Source organism: Salarias fasciatus, chromosome 14 (assembly GCF_902148845.1).
Source record: "Salarias fasciatus chromosome 14, fSalaFa1.1, whole genome shotgun sequence".
In the NCBI taxonomy this organism is placed as follows: Eukaryota; Metazoa; Chordata; class Actinopteri; order Blenniiformes; family Blenniidae; genus Salarias; species Salarias fasciatus.
In genome coordinates, this window is record NC_043758.1 from 17,077,370 (window position 1) to 17,097,078 (window position 19,709).

The 19,709-nt window shown below is 41.8% G+C and overlaps 1 protein-coding gene across 3 annotated transcripts in view; it reads right to left on the bottom strand.

Annotated features, from left to right (window-relative positions):
- Window positions 1–453: 453 nt before the first annotated feature.
- vaspb (vasodilator stimulated phosphoprotein b) overlaps window positions 454–19,709 on the bottom strand; it is a 30,143-nt gene continuing 10,887 nt past the window's right edge. Inside the window, exons 3-15 of one of the 3 annotated variants that reach the window (XM_030109150.1) lie at window positions 12,641–12,812; window positions 9,404–9,584; window positions 8,437–8,503; window positions 7,032–7,129; window positions 5,575–5,825; window positions 5,261–5,388; window positions 5,042–5,093; window positions 4,621–4,648; window positions 4,472–4,505; window positions 4,228–4,287; window positions 3,172–3,244; window positions 1,943–2,000; window positions 454–1,851 (exon numbers count right to left, since the gene is read on the bottom strand). In XM_030109150.1, the coding sequence (XP_029965010.1) occupies window positions 1,817–1,851; window positions 1,943–2,000; window positions 3,172–3,244; window positions 4,228–4,287; window positions 4,472–4,505; window positions 4,621–4,648; window positions 5,042–5,093; window positions 5,261–5,388; window positions 5,575–5,825; window positions 7,032–7,129; window positions 8,437–8,503; window positions 9,404–9,584; window positions 12,641–12,812 (1,237 nt within the window). In that variant the 3' untranslated portion in view covers window positions 454–1,816. The remainder of the gene's footprint in view (window positions 1,852–1,942; window positions 2,001–3,171; window positions 3,245–4,227; window positions 4,288–4,471; window positions 4,506–4,620; window positions 4,649–5,041; window positions 5,094–5,260; window positions 5,389–5,574; window positions 5,826–7,031; window positions 7,130–8,436; window positions 8,504–9,403; window positions 9,585–12,640; window positions 12,813–19,709) is intronic. The other 2 variants (XM_030109152.1, XM_030109153.1) reach the window with 2 other exon arrangements.

Sequence of the window (19,709 nt, forward strand, 5' to 3'; positions counted from 1 at the left end):
CAAAAGTATGACAGGCAAGAGAAAGCACTGTTATTTGGCTGACCACATAACGCATGAGCACAATCCACTGAGGAGTTTATCATTCTTCACAAATCATACTTTGGGTCCCAACATCACTGCACATCGTTCACCTTAAAACACTGACTTTCAAAGAGTCGTTTCTGGTCAATTTCCCAGCAGCCATGTCAAGTGAACAGTACTAAAACCCACACGTCACAAATGTATACCCACAACTCAGACTTGTCGATCAAACGCCATCGTCTCCTCTCCAAACGCCACACAGAAAAGTTCTGCCACCGTTGCGCCACAACATTTCCATTTGGGACTTAAAAACGTTTTTAATGACACTTGAGTTTTATGGCCTTGCGGCACACAGTTCATAACATTTTGGTTCTGAATCCGGATGCGAAGAATCTTACAAGAAAATGTAAAAGACGACTCGAGACAAAGCTGTGCATTTCAAGAAGCAGCTGTATTCGACTATAAAGGCATTTCTAATCCAGTGTCTCTAAGCTGTTTTCTTTATATTTCAGTGTAAAAAGCCTAAATTCTATTAGAAAAAAAAGAAACAGTAAACCCCAAAAAACATTTCATAAGAAAACAATCATTGAAAAAGAAAAAAAAGAAATGAAATCCCCATTCACCAATCATTTCAATTAAAATAGAAACACCATTTCATTTTCGCTAACATTTTCCCTCAAAACAAATATATATTTTCCTTATATATATATATAATATAGATAGATATTTATATATTTATTCTCAAGGCAGTTGGTCATGGCCAAATTATTTGACCTCATCATGGCCATTTTTCATGTTTCAAAATTAGAAAACAATATCTAGAATGGAAGAAAACAACTAGGGGAGCACAGTGTACAGAGGAACCACTGCACTGGCCAACAAATAATATCTCATTTTGAGTGAGAGGGAATAGTCTATCAAGGCAGTGTGGCGCACAGACACACTTCCTCTGGAACAAGTGCAATGCAAAGAGAATACATTTCTCACACGTCAAAACTACAACACACTCCTCTTTCAAAGCACTCAGGTTGTCCATCAGGTTCCCTTTGCTTGTCTCCTCTTCCTCCTGACATCTCCACCGCTGCAGCACTGAAGGCTTGTGTTGTGCTGCTTTCAGTCCTCAGCCGTCGCCGGGAGCTTTAAAGTCCACTTGATGGAGATGCGCTGCAGTGGAGGCGGCTGTCGGGTTTCCCCCCTCAGACTACTATTAGTGACAACTGCTTATCAGCAAATGTCCCAACGATATCTCTGCTGACTGAGAATGAGAGGAAGTAAGGATCCCAGCATGCCAGCATTTTGCTATTACAGTAAAAAATATGACTAATACACTGTCCCTGAATACTGCTCTATCAGTGAATGGTGTGTCTGATAGCTGAAGGAAGAGGACACAAGGAGCAGGATTTCTGCAGCGGAAAGGGTTATCATGTCAAACTGGAAGAGCGAGTCTGGCTTCAGCTGTGCGCTCTGATAAGCTTCAGATGAACAGAGCACATGGAGGACACAAAGGGGACGGGGTGGCTGAATCAGAGCAGGGAGAAGATGGTGCAGAGGGGGATCGCCGCCGCCTCACGGCGGTGAGCGACGGTCAGAAAGTGCCGGATGGTGACGCTGAGGAGTTTCCCTGGGTTATCATTTACACGAAGTGAATATGCAAGTATGCTCACATGCATTTGTGTAGGAGAGAGAGGGAAGAGAAAATGTGGAGGAGAGAAAGAGAAATCCCTGGGCTACATAGGAGGGCACAGTGGAGGAGAGGTCCTCGCATCCCCCCCGTTACACCTGACACTCAGCAGAACTATGTGCTTCTCTTCTGAAGCTCCTGAATAAAGGCTGTGAATGGAGAAGAGGAGAACCAATCATTATGTATGAACTGCACTATTAGGGGAAAAAACACTTCATTTTGGAGAGAAAATCACCGTACCTCCGATAATTTCATCTTTGACTTTTTGTAGTTCTTTCCGCACTTCCTCCAAAATGTCCTGGAAAAAAAAAAAAAACAAGAAAAATGTCAGTTTATGGTCTTAGAGTGCATCACTGTGACAGAGAACGTAGTTTGTGTGTGCGTGCGTGCGTGTGTGAAAGGGTCACTAATGCTGTGAAGCACTTTGACACTGCTCAAGTGCTGAAGATCAGTGAATTCCATTTATTGCTTTAATGAGTTCTCGGGCTGAACGATATATCGTTATATCGATATCGGGATATGAACATTCAGGACATTAGTTTCTCAAAATCAACGATATCAAGATTTCCCCTGCTTGCCCTGCATGTCAGCTCGCCCATGCACAGGTAAGGCCAGCCAACCACAAACCTCGTTTACTGGTTGACAGCTGATGGCAGAGGGCGGTTGCAGAATCGGCACAAACGAGTTTGGTGGTAGTGGCAGTGAGTTCTCATAAATATAACTGCATTTTTTTTTTACATCCTTTTGTATTATGATGTTTTTATTTTTCTGAAAAATGCTTAACTTTCACTGAATCCATTGTAATATATCGTATCGATATCAAGATATCTGGCATGGATATCGAGATATGAAATTCTGCCCATATCGTTCAGCCCTAATGAGTTCCTACCTCTGTCAATAAAAAATCTTTTGTAATAAACACAGAAGATCAAATGTTTTTTGTTTTTTTTTTCTAAAACAGAGTACAAATCCACTTCTCTATGGCCCTAAATTAAAAAAGGAGTTATCAAAAAGCCAATCATAGACCTGAGAAAACAAGCCAAAGAGAATCAAAATTCAATAAACAGTCCCATTAATGTGTCTGTTCAGCAAATTTCCAGTGAGCCCACCCGTATCATCCTGTCTATCACATCTACAAGTCTGAAATCTCCAAGTGATTTGTCAAAAATCAAGCGGTTGTTTCTCGATAATTGATTGAACAGAAGAGGAAATCGTGCAGATAACTGCAGCACTTGCGTAAACGAGACAATCCTGAAATTCAAAGTCACAAGGTGCTGCAATCTTACAGAAAGCTGTAATGTGGCGACAGTTACAAACTTCAATACCGACCTGCAGGAGTTATTTCTTCAACGTAAGATTTCATAGTACTTTAATGCTGAACACAGTTTCAACTGGTTGTTTACAGTCGTCACACTCCTGTACGTTGAGCTCTCCAGACAAACGATTAGTGAAGAAGAAATATAAATCACCTGTTTCATTTTCTCTAAATCGGAGTCATCTATTCCACTGGCATCATTGTTGTTGTTGGAAACAGGTTTCGGCCTAAGAGGACAAAAAAGAAGAAGAAGAAGAAAAAAAAGAAATATTGACAACAGTAGAAAAAAGTATCTTTCACAAAAAAAAAAAAAAAAAAAAAAAAAAAAAACTGAACTAACAGGGGGGAAAAAATCAGTCATCATACAACAGGGATGGAATATCAGCTGATTAAAAAAAAAAGGTGCACAAGAGCAAGGAGTAACTTTGTGAGCCAACACCATACATCCGAAATAAAGAAATGTAAACAAATGCCCTTCATATAAGCTGATAAGAATCATTCTCCAGTCATTCTTTGTCATTTCATTTGTTATCATGAACAACTTTAACAAAATCAATCATGGTACTAAAAATACATAGACGTCATCGAAGTTGATGTACTTGTATACATATCTTAAGAAATTGTCCAAAACTATTGAAATGTTTTGTCAGTTATTTCTACACTTATGAAAGTCAGAATGTTGAAGGTTGTGAAATTGTTATAACTGTGGCCTCCTGGGGGGATCAGAAAAACATCTTATCTTAAAAATATTGTAAAGTTCTGAGAGATTTTCTTTTTTTTTCTGACTGATGCTCTAAAATTAAATATTAAAGTAAAAAACTTGTCAATATGTCAGGTGATGCGTTATAAAAGTAAAATACTACGAATTCCAAATCACTGAATTGACTGCAGGAGAAATTTCACGGCTCTGCCTTTTTTTTTCCCCCCATTTCTTGAGATGAATTCTCTCTGAGAAAAAAACAGGATCAGGAGCTGGTCGAATTTACAGCAACAGTACCAGACTTCACTCCAAAAACTGATGTTTAACCATCTACTGTACCACACAGTTGCCCATATGCACACCATTCTGACCCAATAGAGGGTGCTATCATCTGTAAAACAGGTCAACTCTGGCACATTTCTGGCGTCGGCCTGTGACAAACAACAAGTGAGGCGGTGGGGGGGCGTGGAGGTCATGGAGGTCATGGGTGAATGGGGACAGCAGGTATACCTGGAAGCTTGGGACAGTGAGGGAGGGGTGGAGTCCATGCTCTTTACGATGGAGTTATTCCTGTTAGTGAGACACACACACTCGTCTCTTAGAATGAAAATGGATGACATTCACAGACTAAAAGACACGCATGTCCGTGGGTGAAAGCAGATGGAAGCATGGTGGCGTAAGTGTGTGTACAGGCTGAAGGTGAAGGGTGAGTTCAAACATGAGGCGGCGGAGAAACGACTGAGCCCGAGATTACCTGGACGCTTTCTCCCACGGTCTCCTCAAGGTGTCTGGGAGGGAGAATGAATAAAAACATGAGTTATATTTCATAAAAAAAAAAAAAAATACTCCAACCAAGTAGGTGGCATGCAACTGACAAGAAAAAATAAAGATTTTAGTTCTCACCGCTTTGACCTTGAGGCTCTGAATCATCCTGCATAGACAAGAACAAGGCCTTCTGTTAAGCGTGAGTCATCCTCACACTATCTTTTTTCTTGTATCAAGCATTTAGTCTCATGGAGAAACTATCTGTTTGAGTGTTTGTTAAACAATAGACCAGGAACGGGAAACTTCGCTTGTGAGAATGACCTTTTTGTTGCCTAAACTGTTAAACTGTGACTGAGCAAAGAGGATTAATGGCACCTTAGAATCTTCCTGAAACGGTATTTATATATCTAATATTGGTAAATTTGCAAACAGTTTACATTTTTACCATTAAACAAATCTAGTATTGCAGTAACTTTCATGACACCTCATACTATTACTTGTAAAATGAACAATTTCTCAATATTGAGGCATGTCTGTCCATGCTTCAGAAGAACCTTACATTGTCTTGTGTCTTCATTGGCGGCTTCTCTCCAGTGTCGGCTGCTTTTCTCCTGATGTGAAGAGAGTAACTTTATGTTACATCATAAATGGCAAAGCTGAGTCAAATATCAAAATATTGAATGTAATCACGAAGCAACAGCGGAGATCAAATCCGCCTAACACGCAAACTGACGAATAAGTATAATTTTAATATGATGGTAAACATGGTGTCGCCCACCTCCGGGCCAAGATGGCACTCATCTCCCCCATCAGACCCCCACCACCACCTCCTCCGCCAAGTGAGGAGTTGCTGCTGCGGCTGGGTTCGGCTCGAGCTATTGAGTTTGCAGGGCCCGAATCCTCCTGCTGGGGGCAGCAGATAAACACGGGGATGACTGTTAGTGGTTCACGCTGGATCAACACAGCAGCAGAGCACCATCTGCATGTTTGCACATAATTTATTCGCTGACCGTTTGTTATGTTAATCTGGCCTTCAGAAGCTGCTGCACTGCTGACAAGACGCACAGATTTCAAAATGTGCTCCACACTCACCTTGGATACTTTGCGGAGTTTGGCTCCTGCGAGGGCCGCTGCCAGGCCGCCGCCCCCGCCTCCTCCGCCGCCTCCGCCCCCGGTGCCATCTCCTCCTCCAGAGGGCAGAGGCGGAGCTGGCGGAGGTCCTGAGGGAGGTGGTCCCGGGGGCGGAGGGATGCCGGCAGCTGGAGGAGGGCCAGGGGGTGGAGGAGGGGCTGGAGGAGGAGCAGCGCCGCCAACATTCAATGGTGGTGCTGGAGGAACATGGGCTGAAAGAAAAAGAGAAGAAGGAGCATCAGTGACCATTCAAAAACTATTCAAGGCCTCGGCCCACGGCGTTTCTCCTTTCTGAAGCAGAGACGTGCTGGCGAGGTGAGAACTTGCTTTTGGGGAGAGAGGGAAAAAAAGAAACCCTTCCACAACGCTTGTCAAAAAAATCAATCGTTTGGTCAATCTGCTCCCAGAATTTAACTTTTATTTCTCCTGATCTTTTTCTACTGAACACTCAGAATGAATAGAAGCCTTTTTGGGACTGAAGAACTTAGAGAGGTTTCTCATGTCAGGACCCACAAATGCTTGAATCAACCTTCAAAACCACAAGCTACTGGAGTTTTCCACCCAATTCCACATTTAAAATACTTAATTGTGTGACTAAGTTCCCTTTTTAGAGTTTGATGTATCACATTAACTTATATAGGGAGACAGTGGAAAAAAGATGTTTGGATTGTCAGAGTGAATTAGAAAACGATGGTGAGGTTATTTTTCCGAGTAGGGAAGAGGTCTTTCTTGCCCAGAATTTTAAACACTGTAACTTTACCCTACTGGCTCCTATAGACTGCGATGATTTTAGCAGTTTTACACGTTTATTAGTTGCAACATTGCGAGACTTGGATTACAGGGTGGACCCTGCCTTCGGCCTTAAATAGCTGGGATCGGCTCCAGCACCCTGTGACTCTGCACTGGATAGATATATCTGTGGAGGGAGAGGTGGAATTAACTGTACGTTTAACTGCAGTTGCTCTCTCCACTGAAACGGAGTCGGCGACAAAACTTCAGTACACATGAATAAGAACATGCCATCTTTGAGACTACATCCACATGAACACGTGCTGGATAAGTCAGGAATAAACAGTAAAAAGCAAGTCTAAAATGGACTGGAAGCATTCTCAGTTCCCATTAATGTGAACAGATCATATAAAATACACATAAAAAAAAGATCCAAGTTATCGAAATTGGTAACCTGCTTCATGAAGGGTTAAAGCCGTATCGGGGTTCATTAGTTTGCTTAAGAAAGCAAGAAAAAACGGTACATTTGACATTAACAAATCTAATGATCATCATAGTTTTAGAACAGTTCCAAATATCACATAATTTTCCATGTGTAAGACAAACTGTCACAGTTCCTGTGAAGAAAAGCAGCGGTTTGAGAGGAGAGAGCTGCAGTTCAGTGCTGAGGATCCCAGGTGTTTCCTGACCTGCAGCGGCTTGTCTTTCCCTCTCCTGTCTCTCTCTCTCCTGTCGTTCCCGCTCCTGTCGCTCCCGTTCCTGCTGTTCCAGTCTCTGCTGCTCCAACCTGTAAACAAACACATCTGTTACAGTGATGTTTAAACACACCCAAAATAAATCACATCATTTAAAATCTGTAACATGGTAGGTAAACAGACTGTCATCTGTCGCCGACATTGTCAATACTACCTCCTACGCTGTATGCAACTGCATAAATATTGTAGTAATGGAGAATAACAGAATGACTATGGTGTCACAAGAATCTATTACACTAATGACATTTGAATGGAGAGCTTTAATCATGTTGTGTATTCAATGTTTTATTTTTTTTCCTCAATAAAAGGACAAGAATAAATCGCATTTGATTAGCCTACTGACTAAGAAGTCCGCATCTGGATGAGGCAGCCTAATTCTAGCTCACTTTGCTATCGCTCGCTCCCGTCTGCCTCGTCACATCTGCCCCCCACTACAGCTGTACACAATAAAATACACATCATAACACAAACACACACACAGTCAGAGCTGCGATTTAAATCTTAAGCAGTGCATTTGAAATTGTACTTACTGTACTGTTTTTTTTTGTTTTTTTTTTAAACAAACATCTCAAAGTAATGCCGTCAGAGCATTAATGCAAATATCAACCTCAAACAACTGCATTAATGTTGGATTTCAAAGGTTTTAAAGGCTCAGAAAGGTACGAGACACAATCAGCGAATAAGACGGCAAATGATTTGACAGACAATCCCGGCAGCCAACCACAAAGCCTCCCTGGCTGTGCAGCATATCACCTCTTAGTTTAAATGAGATTAAAAGGTTAATGCCTCGTCTCTGCAGACTTGCATGGAGTCACAGCGGCGGGTCTCGCCGAACGAACAAGTTAGATGGAGGAAAAGAAGGTGGGGTTGATCTGAGAGGCGTCCACCTTGCTGTCTGTGTAACCTTTAACCTACAGGGCTGACTGCGGGTTTAGCGGTGTCAGGCTAATACCATCAAATCCTCTACATATGCGTGTGTGCAAAACTCTGCCAACTGCACGACCGCAAAGCACAGACAGCTTGACTTGCTATTGATTGTTATGCAACTAAACCCAGGGGATACTTTTGATTCTGTTGGGTACAAATAAAGTTCATATGACTCCACAGTGCAGCTTACCGCAATAAAGTAGGCAAACACCAAAAAATAACTACATTTGGTGGGATCTCCTGCTGAGTCCAGCCTGCTAAACTGAAAAGGTGGCAGTATAATCCAAGATATCAACAATAAGCATTACAGTTTAGGCTGAGTCAGCTCTGAGGCCATAAAACAGCAATAAAAGGCATCCAATGGTGGACTGCAAGGATCAGAGTGGGTTGCTCTGAGAGGAAGTGGAAGTACCTCCGCTGCTGTTCAAGCTCTTCTGGAGAGGGTCCATTTGACACTGGACGAGGGAGAGTCGCATAACCTGCCAAACCACAGGACAGGAAACACACTTCATGTCAGTCTAAGACAGCAGAGAGCATGAGTTCAGATGCTGCCGCTCATGTGTGAGAAGCAGAGGATTACAGGCTGGAAATTTGTTCTTGACATGTGTCCAACAAAACTGTTTCACTTTTTCACGGTCCAGCAGCACGTCAAATGCAACAGATCAGACTGTATTTTAATAAAGACAATGTATAAATAAAAAGGTAACAAGCATAAAGCCAACAGATTTAAGTCTGTATACAGAGTAAAGAACATTCATTCCAAAGGACAAGAACTAAAAGACCCGACAAAGAGATTTTTGTTATCATACCGAGGTGAATAGAGAATTAAAGGGCTTTCCAAAATAACTTTTACTAAAAGCAGACAGGAAAAGGAAAAGTAAAGAGTACTGATGACGCTTCTCACCACGCACAACCATAGGCGCAGTCATTACAGACTGAACACACAACATAAAACAAAGCATATGCTTCCCAAAGACACAACAGGAAGAGCCATTCCCATGCATCATGTTTTATTCTCTCTGACCACTAATTTGTTTTTCATGTGCGAAGGAGGTGGTGAATCATGTTTGCTCTGGAATTAGATGCACTTTCCAGGAAATTGGTGCTAAATTACATCAGCCTTACTTAATCCTGAGGAAGAAAACTATCAGCAGACAGCAGCGATCAGAAGATGTCCATAGCTCTTTTTAATGCACAGAATGGCAGTGCACTTTGACCAAGCTGATCTGGGATATTTAAAAAAAAAACGTATTAGTATGTGGTGACTTACTGCACAAGTTGTGCCCATATTAAGACAGCCACACTGGAGTAACTTAGTATTAAGTTAATCGGAAATAAACTGAATTGAACAAAATCAGCGCATTCCAGGACTCATTTACCTGCATCTGCCATGGAGTTGAGGACATCCAGAGCATGATTCATGCCATTGGCAAATAACGCAGCATCCTCCTTGCTGCCGAAGTTGAGCCCCCACACCTGCCGGGCATCTCTCCACTGGTGAAAGTTGGGTGTGGCCTGGTTATACTTGAGACCTCTCACGATGGGACAGTTGATAACCACCTGAGGAAAGAAGAAAACAGAGAATTAGCAGGTATCCTTCCAACAGACCAGTGGTCAATAATTAAACAAATGTTAACATCATGAGTGTGACATACTGCATAGTTAATCAGAAAAAGTAAACGCACTATACAGGGAAATACATAACAATATTTAAAAAGAATGGTTAAAGGTATATTCTTGAAGAAGTCATTTTCAAAAGTGAACGGGAATGTTTTTCCCTTTTCTCAAGGCAACAAATGAACATAAAATGTCCTGCTGAGAGTCTGTTCAAATGACATTTACCAGGAGCAGCAGGCTTAGTGGGAGCAGTGAAAGCTACGCCAGTACTTGAATAGTTTGGAACACAGGATACACTGAAAGCTGCTTGTAAAATAAGAAAATAGACTCCCACTAAAAATAAATCTGCTTTGGGTTACAACACAAAAGGATGAAATCAACACTCAACCACAAATATGTCCCAAACAGAAGAACAACTAAAAAGAAAGTTTTGTTGAACTAAATTTTTCATACTTCAATTCAAGAGTTGATGTTTTGAAACAGTCGATCATTTATTAAACTCTGCTTCGACCATGAAACTCTCAGAATACTTCACAACTTATAATCTGGAACACTGAATACGAAAAGGTGCCAAACTCAGACTCATCTAGTTGTGCTATCTATTACTACAGTATCATAAACGTGACAAACCCTTGACCGTGTCCAAGCTGCTGAATTTCTACACATCAAACTGTAAGCTGTTAGACCAATCCAAAACCTGCAAGTTCAAAGTTTATAATAAATAAACGAAGCAGGTCATAAAAGTGAACAGTGGCTTGGGGAATCCGGATCCCTCACTGGGAGACTGGAAAAGCCATTACAGAAGCCCACAAACCCACATCCCTGCTGATGCACAAATGATGGAATTTGATTTATTTTTGTTGGCTTATCCTGGTGTATATTCCACCCAGCAGGGGGCGTGAAGCCCGTGCACCGGGAGAAAGGGGGAAAAAAAAAAAAAAAAGGGTCTGGGTTTGAGTGTTGCTGCTTGAATGTGCTGACGCGCCATTTGGCTATTTGTTTAACAGCCTCCGAATTCCACAAAGCAGAGGGAGGAGAGGAGACCCTGTCAGGGTGACTATTGCAGGGGGGCAATAAGCTCTGGGGGAGGGAAAAAAAAAACTTGCTACTGCAGACTGTGGTATTTTCCCAAACTCTTCCCGATCCTAACAAAAGGCCAAACACTAGGAGCGTGACCAGAAACACACCGAGAATAGGAACAGAGTAATAAAAGGTAGCGTGTCTGCCAAGCTGGAATGCCTGCAGGGCGACCCTAACGCCACCGTTTCATTGGCGTTGTCTAAATCATCCAATTACACCAAGAGGAAGAAAACTAATTGAAAACACAAGTGCAACAACGAGAAGAAGGTACTTAACATCAAAATAAGGAGGGATAAAACGGTGACACCCCCACCGTCATCTCACCCTGCTGCTCTCATCCACCAGCAGCCTAAAACAAGCATGTCTCCCTCAGACACAAATAGAAAGTCCTTATTGGGTATCACACGCTTCTTCCCAAATTGTCACAGGAAATGGTTGAACAGGCCAACTATCTCACAGGAAACATCTCCCACTTTAAGTCCCGTCTGTGGGGAACACTTTAGAGTGCTGAATGTTTAAAGAAGGACAGAGACACCGAGGCAGCAGGGAGAGGAGCGGTCCCGATGTCAAGAATAGAAGCACCCGGCACCAGTTTAGACTTTTTTAACTCAGAACCTGCCCACCTTTATCAGTCAAAACGTGATGACAAGAAAACCTCCTTGTTCTCCTTCTGCGATTCACACGGCTTCTCGGTGTCGAAGAACAACTGTCCTCTTTGTTCGGACAAATTAAAGCAATTTAAAAGCAGCTTGCCATACGGAGTTAAGCAGTATTTAAAACAAACAACTGTGGTACAGACACATGCTCAGACAATGGCTCAAGCTCACTGCAAACCAATGGAACCAGCTAACCCCACAGCGTAAACACAGACAGTCACACACGCTCACATTCGCATCTAAGAACAATCGAAGAGTCACTTTAAAGAGTAATTTTAAGTAGATGTTTTTTGAAGTGTAGGAGAGAGAGCCAACTAGGGCTGGGATGAGGAGTCGTAATGATCGACGACAACTAGCAAACACATTTTCCACCAGTTTGGTGATTTAATTGGCAGGATTGTTTTTTTTTTTTTTTTTTCCCCACCACAAATTAATATGAAGTCATTGAAAAAATCCCATGTAATAAATGTGGAGGTGATTATGTTGACGGCATCCATGTTTTTCTTACAGAGAGAAGTGAATGTGTATATTTCCATTCTGGGACCGATTTAGCAGCAGCTAATATTGCCTTCATTCAAGGGCTATGAAAGAATATCTTACACGATGTCTCATAGTGCCACAAATATTGTCTTATAGTTCACTGTGTTGGTGCCATGCTTCATTATTGTATATGCAATTAAGTCAACTTTGAAGATTCACTGCTCAGGTTGAACTTTGTCATTTACTATAAGAATTAGTCTCGACTAATAACTTACATTAGTCTTCCCCGATCTAGTGCTCGTCACTATACCTCTAAAATACATTAGAGCAGATTACAGGCTTTTGCCTCTCGTGGAATAGCTCATATATATATATTGTAAGACTTGGAAGACAGTGTGTTACGCACAGTCACATGCGCATTAGCTTGAATAAAAATCATTAAAATCCACGAGGTACTTGACCGTATCTCCAACAAAAACTGACAGTATTTACAGTAAATGCTCCACATAATTATAATACAGTGTTTTTATGTGTGGTATCAAACCCACAGCACCCATGTGAATGAATGTTCACTTACAAAGACAGACTGCATCACGCTCGCTTACTCAGACACCCGTAGGCTCCACCGACGCCCACAGGCCACATGACGCACACAGACCAACTCCACGCACAACTCACACTTCCAGAAGCAAAGTCACACACTCACACACACACACACACACTCTCTCGGCCAACGTGCGGAGTTCATCAGAGACACAGTGTGCCCGAAGCGAGCAGAAGTACCTGCTGGTCTGTCTGCATCTTGCGACCCACTATCCTGAAGGCATTGGTGGTGGGGTTGTGGTAGATCTGGACTCTGCTGAAGGTCTGGGGTCCAACGCCGGCCGGAAGCCACTTCTTATTGCCATCGTCATAGATCATAACAGTGGCCCGAGCCTGGCAAATACTCGACTCACTGAAAGACAAAGCACAAGGATAAACATGGGATGAGTGTGAATGTTACTTGGTTTTTATTAGCTCTTCCACTCCTGCACATGGGACACATAACCCACGAGTACCCTTAAAGAGACCTTTTTTTCTAACTAAAGCCAAAACAAAAATCTCAACACATAAAACTACTTTCACAAAATTGCAGACTTTCAAATCAAACTATGAAAACCAGTTTGCAGCCAAACTACGCTCCGACACAGAGCAAGTGACAATATATTCACCGCATAATAACACAGCCTTGTCAATAGAAAAGTACCGTAGTAAATTTAAAAATAGCCTTGTCAAACTTATTCTGTACCATTCAGCCCTTTCATAACAAATAAAAACACATAATCACTGTCACTTCAATTCATTCTCTAAAGTCAGACTCTTCATTTCACCGTCATCAGTAGATGGATGTGCATTCTGAACTAGGTCTACACTACACATTGTGAATTCACAGTACTAACATGCAGAAGATATATACTGGAAAAGACTGAATGGATATAAATCCTTACATGTAATGTGCATTCATAATCTGTGTATTTAGAATTACAAAATATTCGATATGAAAAATGCACTTGATTGCAATTACTGTAAAACAATTTGTTACAGCTTATGATTGTGTCAATTAGTGGCAAGAGAGGAGCACAACTGGAGGAACAAATTGGACAAATTGGGCAAAACAAAGCTTCCGAAAGTTTTTTCTGTGTGTTTATATAACGAAATATCAGTGCACTGCGAACATGATTACAGGACAGACTGTAACCAGCTTTTTATCACGCCCAGTTAGTCCAATAGCACCACTTGTAGTTGTTCACATTTTATATCATATTAGATTGCACTCTGAACAGGGCAAACACAATCAAGGACACACAAGCACACACACTGATACAACAAAAGGCAATAGAGTCATCAACTAACCTCCAGTGCAAATGGAAAGAACATGTAAATTCCACACAGAAAAGCCATCAGACACTCAAACTGGGATGTTCTTGTTCTCACCACTACTCCACGATGTGGCCCCTCCACACAAACATGTGTGTTTTGTTTGGACTGATGTATAAAATATGACATCTGTGTTGTGAGTTTTGCTCACATATAGCTGCCAGTGCTTACAGTTTCACAACAGCTGCTCACGATGCGAAATGAGTTTACATTGACATGACAATGTGTTTAAGATTCAGCAGAAAAGAGCAGATGAGTTTTTAGAACATTGAGTCAAGGTCGCCGAGTACTTGGTTCAAACAATAGAATTTAGTGTTTTCTAAACCGCAAATAAATAAATAAATAAATAAATTGTATGATATCTGTAAAAATCCAGAATGTGGGAATATTACATGTCCACGGCTTTATACTTGTGCCATGTGAATGTCACAATTTTAATCATGTTTTTCTAATTTCAGTGAAATTACCGTTACACCAACGTGCGGTCACATCTTTAAAACAATGAGGGTTTCTGCTTTTGTGTGGTTCTGAATTGACCATAGGATGAGATAGTGAAATGTGGCACTAAATAAAATAAACTGTGAAATCTGGTGTAAACTGACAAGAAGTCCTCGGCGATGGACCATGTACGAGGCCTTTACTGCTGGTGAAGCCAAGGATATTTAAAACCTTTTGTTCGGTCTAAATAAGCTTTTTCAGTTAATTATTAACACACCAAGTATTTAAGTCAGGCTGTAGACTAATGAGGTGTAATGATGATAAACCTGTTTGGATTTTTTTCTGTGGAGCATGCAAGGGGGGCTGCAGCTGGAATGGAGGAAGTAAACACAAGGGAAGGGGAGGCGCGCAGAACTGGAGACACCGGACGGACAAATGAATGAAAAGCAGTCCATTACAGAGCCATTTTAGGGAGGAAAGCTGGCCCATCTAGACACGTCTACCCGTCCTCACACAATCTAACCTTTTCTAAGCATGCCAAGATTGACATGATCATAAAATAGTAATTGTTTTAGAGAGCTCGTAAAAAAAAAAAAAAAAAAAAAGGTTAAAATAATTAAAGTACACTCGGCTTTATGGATTAAAGTTTTCTCCGGGCACATTAACGATCACATAACTTGATGCAATAGTCATCTGTGCAAAGAATAAGAGTACACAAAAAGATGGGGTCCACATGAAAAACACATATTAAGTCCAGTCAAGTGTTGATTTGTGCTCAGAGAAACAGAGGCTAGTTTGATACCAAACAAAATGAGGAATGAAACAACAATGGAGGCCGACAAAGACAGGAAGTCATGTTGAGCTGTGCCAAACAGACCAGGCGCTGGGTTCCTCCACCTGCTCTGTGTCAGCCTCCACCTCCACACACTTTGAATGGCAACAGGCACAATGTGCTCCGAGGCCTCAGAGACAACGCATGCATTTATAGATCCGTGCAGGTAATTCCCACCAGTGAGGCTGAAGACTGTGCCTACATGTTTGTATTGCACACACAGGCGCTGGAAATAAACAAACACACTTGTGTGACAAAACGCCTCATAGTAATAACAGTAAGACTGCTCATAAAATTACACCACATAATGCTCGTGTACAGAAATTTAAAGAAAAGATACAAGGCAGTTTGGACAGTTAACTACATAAACACACGTCTTCCAATAAACTACATAATATGATTTAACAATAGGCATTTAAAGCTAGAGTCCAATAAATGCAGCTAATATCCTGTGAAGGAGCAAACACTTTTTAACCCCCCTCTGTACTTAATTGCCCCCATGTACTCCCTGTAGTGCCCTAATCCATCTATTCCACCTCTCTTTCCATCTGTCTCGCCAGTGATACAATCTGCCGTTTCCTGCAACACGCCACCGAACGCCACAACCCACTTCCTGCTGCCAGCACAGCCTAATAAGGACTGCTGCAGCCTCAACAATCAATGCACGGACACACAAACTCGCACACGCACACACAAAACATCAATCCAACTTTCTCCAAAAAAGAATGTCCTCCATCCTGGTGAATAAAAAAAAGCTGGTTGCTTAGGGAGAAACAGAGCGAAGACAGGAGCAGACAGTCCGGACTGCTGGTACTACTCAAATATTTAGGTGGACAAATAGCCCGACGACCAGAAGTGTGTCGGCAAGAAACAGAAACATTGATCTGTCAGGTATAACAGGTTTATTTTTGTACTTTGCAGCAAATAGTTGCAACTTGGAAGTCAACCACGGAGATGTCTAATATATACAGTTTCAAACGCCTTCCTGTGATTGTGTTATCTGGAAGACATCTTGTGATCTGGATCTCCATTAAATGCTGCTCAAATTGCTTTTTTGTGTCTGCATCTTTTCGGCAGCCGATGATGGATGTTCTGCACTTATTTTAGCAGTCATAGAAATCATAGCAATCAATTGTCTAAGACAACGAAAGATGCCAGGCACCGGCACAGTTTAGGCTGTATACCTCTTCATTCTTAGCTTTAATTTACTTCATTTCTTCCACTAATGCCAAATATGAAAAAAAAACTCATCAATAACTGAAAAAAATAAGGCAATGAGAAAATTATGGTTGACTGTTAGCCCCAACTGAAAGTCTATTTTTAATTTGCACATTGTTCTCAATAATGGAGGAGGTATTCAAGGTGCCGGATTAAAAAGAGACTATAAACCAGAATCCTAATATATGCAAAGCTTCAGCATTACTATGTGGTTTAAGGTTAACAACTCTTATTGATGTTTAAACTACTCGCAATTCAAAACCCAATGCTCAGATAAAATCTTAAACACGTATCTTGTGTTAAAGCATTAAATGATTAATATGACACATTTAAAAAAGACAGAAGCCAGATTTCAATCCAGAAACATGAAGAGTTGTGTATTTTAACTTAAATAAAACAGAAAAATCTAGTATTTTACGGCAGAACAGTTTTAACCCTGGTATATAAATGAAGGAGTTTAAACAAGGAAGAATGGGCAAAGTTATTACAGTCCAAGTTTTCATTTTGGTGAGAAACTCTTCAAGGGCAATAGTCTGAAGAACTTCAGTTCAAGCAGGTTAAAAGCACCTCAGGTTGCATGTTCCCTGATCTCATCTGCATCAAGCATGATGTTGGTGTACACTGCAGAGAGGACTTATGGGAACTGGGAGGGGACAGAGACTCAGGACTGGGAAACAGATGCATATTTAATGGCAGAGAAAGCAAGGGCTCAAGAGTGCGACTGAGAGTGAACAGCTGCATTATTGATAGAACGTCGGACACCGAGACTCTAAAAGCGTGTCCGGCACACGCGCATAGAGACGTGGGCTTGCTCACACACCCCCCCACCTGTCAACCTGCCAACACGAGTGTCCGTGTTGACCTGGCCGACCGGGTATAACAGGCTGCACAGGAGAAGGATCGAGACTGAGGTTTGTCTGGATTGTGTTCCAAGTGCTGGAATAAACCGACGGGCACGGTCATAAACAGTCTATTCCTGTCCCTCCTTGCACAAAGACCACCAGGTTAGCAGCCATCGAGCCGATCCATGTGGACAAGCCAACCAGCGATCAGCTGAGCAAAGGAGGTTTTCTCTACAAGCGCAGACGGGTCAGCGGCTGTTGCTCCCTGAAGCATGACTGAACAAAAACACTCCCAGCAGTACAAAAGAAATGAACATTACAATGATGAGCAAAAGAAAAAAAAAAAAAAAAAAAAAAAAGAGTACATCTTCACTAGTTATTACAGCTATGAGTTCCTCATCTCTCCACAGATGAGGAAGTTTGTTCTTTATGGTGAGCGAGGGGTTAACAGGAAATCACAGTGCACGGCTGGGGCACATGCTCTCTTGGAAATGTCTGTATATGGCCGTGCTCTCAAAGCTTTTCTCCAAATGTGCTGGCAAGTCCGGTCAGGCCCGCCGGCTCCGCGTCTTCCCTCCCCCCCTATACCTGACCCTCCCACCACGCCGCTCTGTCATCCTCTCCTCGCTCTCTACATCACACGACTTCGGCGAGTAGGAAATCTGGACAGAGCTGTCTCTCTCTCGTCTGCGTCCCCGCGGAAATATGACTTACATAATACAGTGAGGTGGTGAGGGGATGAGTACATCTGACTTATCGGTATAACTGAGCTCAAATTGAGATTGTGCATTACTGTGATGTTCACTCAACAACGCACAATCATCAGTCATCAGGATGACTTGAGACAGCAGCAGCACACAAAGCAGAGGATTAACATTTGTGTCCGCATCAGTCATGACTAAACTGTCTCTTGTCTCTCAAGAGTTCGTAATACCTCGATATGTAAACATTTAGGCGCTTGTGATTTATTTATGCCCTCAGGAGTAAAAGTCTCCATCTCGTTGCGGTTGTAGCGACAAAAGACAACTGAAATCTGTCCCTCGTGGACAACACTCAGGCAAAAAAAAGCAAAACAGACCGACAATGAGACTCGTTCACTTCTGTGCGCTTTAAAATCGTTTTTCACTTCTTTGAGGAGTGATTCATGTGAAACTCACAGTAAATAGGGAACAAGACGAGAAACAGGTGTGCCATTCAAATAAACAAGCATCAGGTGGCTTTGTTCCACCTCAGGGTGAGTCAGTCAGTTATTACTCATCTTCTACTGTGCATGTTATTAAACGTCACACTCGACCCAGACAGAGAATGACAATAAGTCACTTAATGTCTGAGTATAACCCAACCACTTCCTCTATGGCACTTTCTGGCCTAATGAAAACGGAGGTCACAGTTCAAACAATATACAGAAATATTTCAAATATATTATTACATTATCAGATAGCGGCAGAGTTAGTCTTTCTTAATACTATGGTCAACTGAGAATGAGTTTTTATATCCTCAGGCTTTCAGAAAATGAAACCTGGGGATTATGAGATTTGGATTAGGTCAGGTGAATCTTTTGTAAAAGCAGCATATAATAAGAATTCATTCATAAATACAGTGAAACTAATTTTGGGTTACGTTGTGCCACTGAAGAAAGATGAGAAAGTCACGTTCCAGACACACAGAAAGCTGCAAACAGAAGTGAGAAAAGGAAGTGATCATCATTGGGGCAATGTAGGAAAATCAGGCAGCTGCCACCATGTGAATGCTTCTCTTTATGCGCGATGCGGTCAAACCGCAACAAATTTCACTTTTAGTCACCTCTCAGTTTCAAACAGGTAAAAATTATGTTATCAACAAAAGAAAGATTATTCAACTCACAAAGTCAGTGACATATACTCTGATCTGAGGTCACGCTGATGGCTAAACACTTGACCTCCGATGCAGACTCGGACGTGGGGAGCCCACACAAAAGGCTGTTGACGTTGGGTAGAAGTCATCTGACTGTATGCTGTCCTCATGTCACCCCCCCAGGCCATGTAGTATAAGGCTGACAGTGACGTTCGGCCGGGTCCACATGACTGGTGAAACTAAACTACAACACGTGTAGCGAGAACGGGTCAACCGACTGTTCCCAAGGTGCAAGATAAGCTCTCAAACAGCAAAGTACAGTCTGCCTTCAGAACTACAGCTGCCTCATAAATGTTAATATGTAGCCCAACGTTCAGTCTGTGCAAACTTTCTATTGAGGTGCTCCACTTTCAACTCGGTGAGTGGATGATTATTCAAATTATTCTGGATGCTGCTTCAGTTTCACAATAGAGGGACTTCTTTTCTGAGACCTTAAGTGTTGTGAAAAGAGAAGCAGGAGAAAATTAGGTTAAGTACCAACAAAAAAAATTGAAATTCGAAGCCCAATAGAACCCAATACATTTCACTTTTGCACCAGGGCAGTTCTCAATGGAGGATAAGGGTTGTACCAACAGCAGAACAAAATATGTATATCTCTGCTAGCCTTACGTGTTTTTAATTCTTCTAAGTGAATCCGGCCCTCAGTCTTTTCTGTATTCCTGTTTCTTCTCACACAGGTTGCAACACGATGCTTATGCACGCACACACGCTT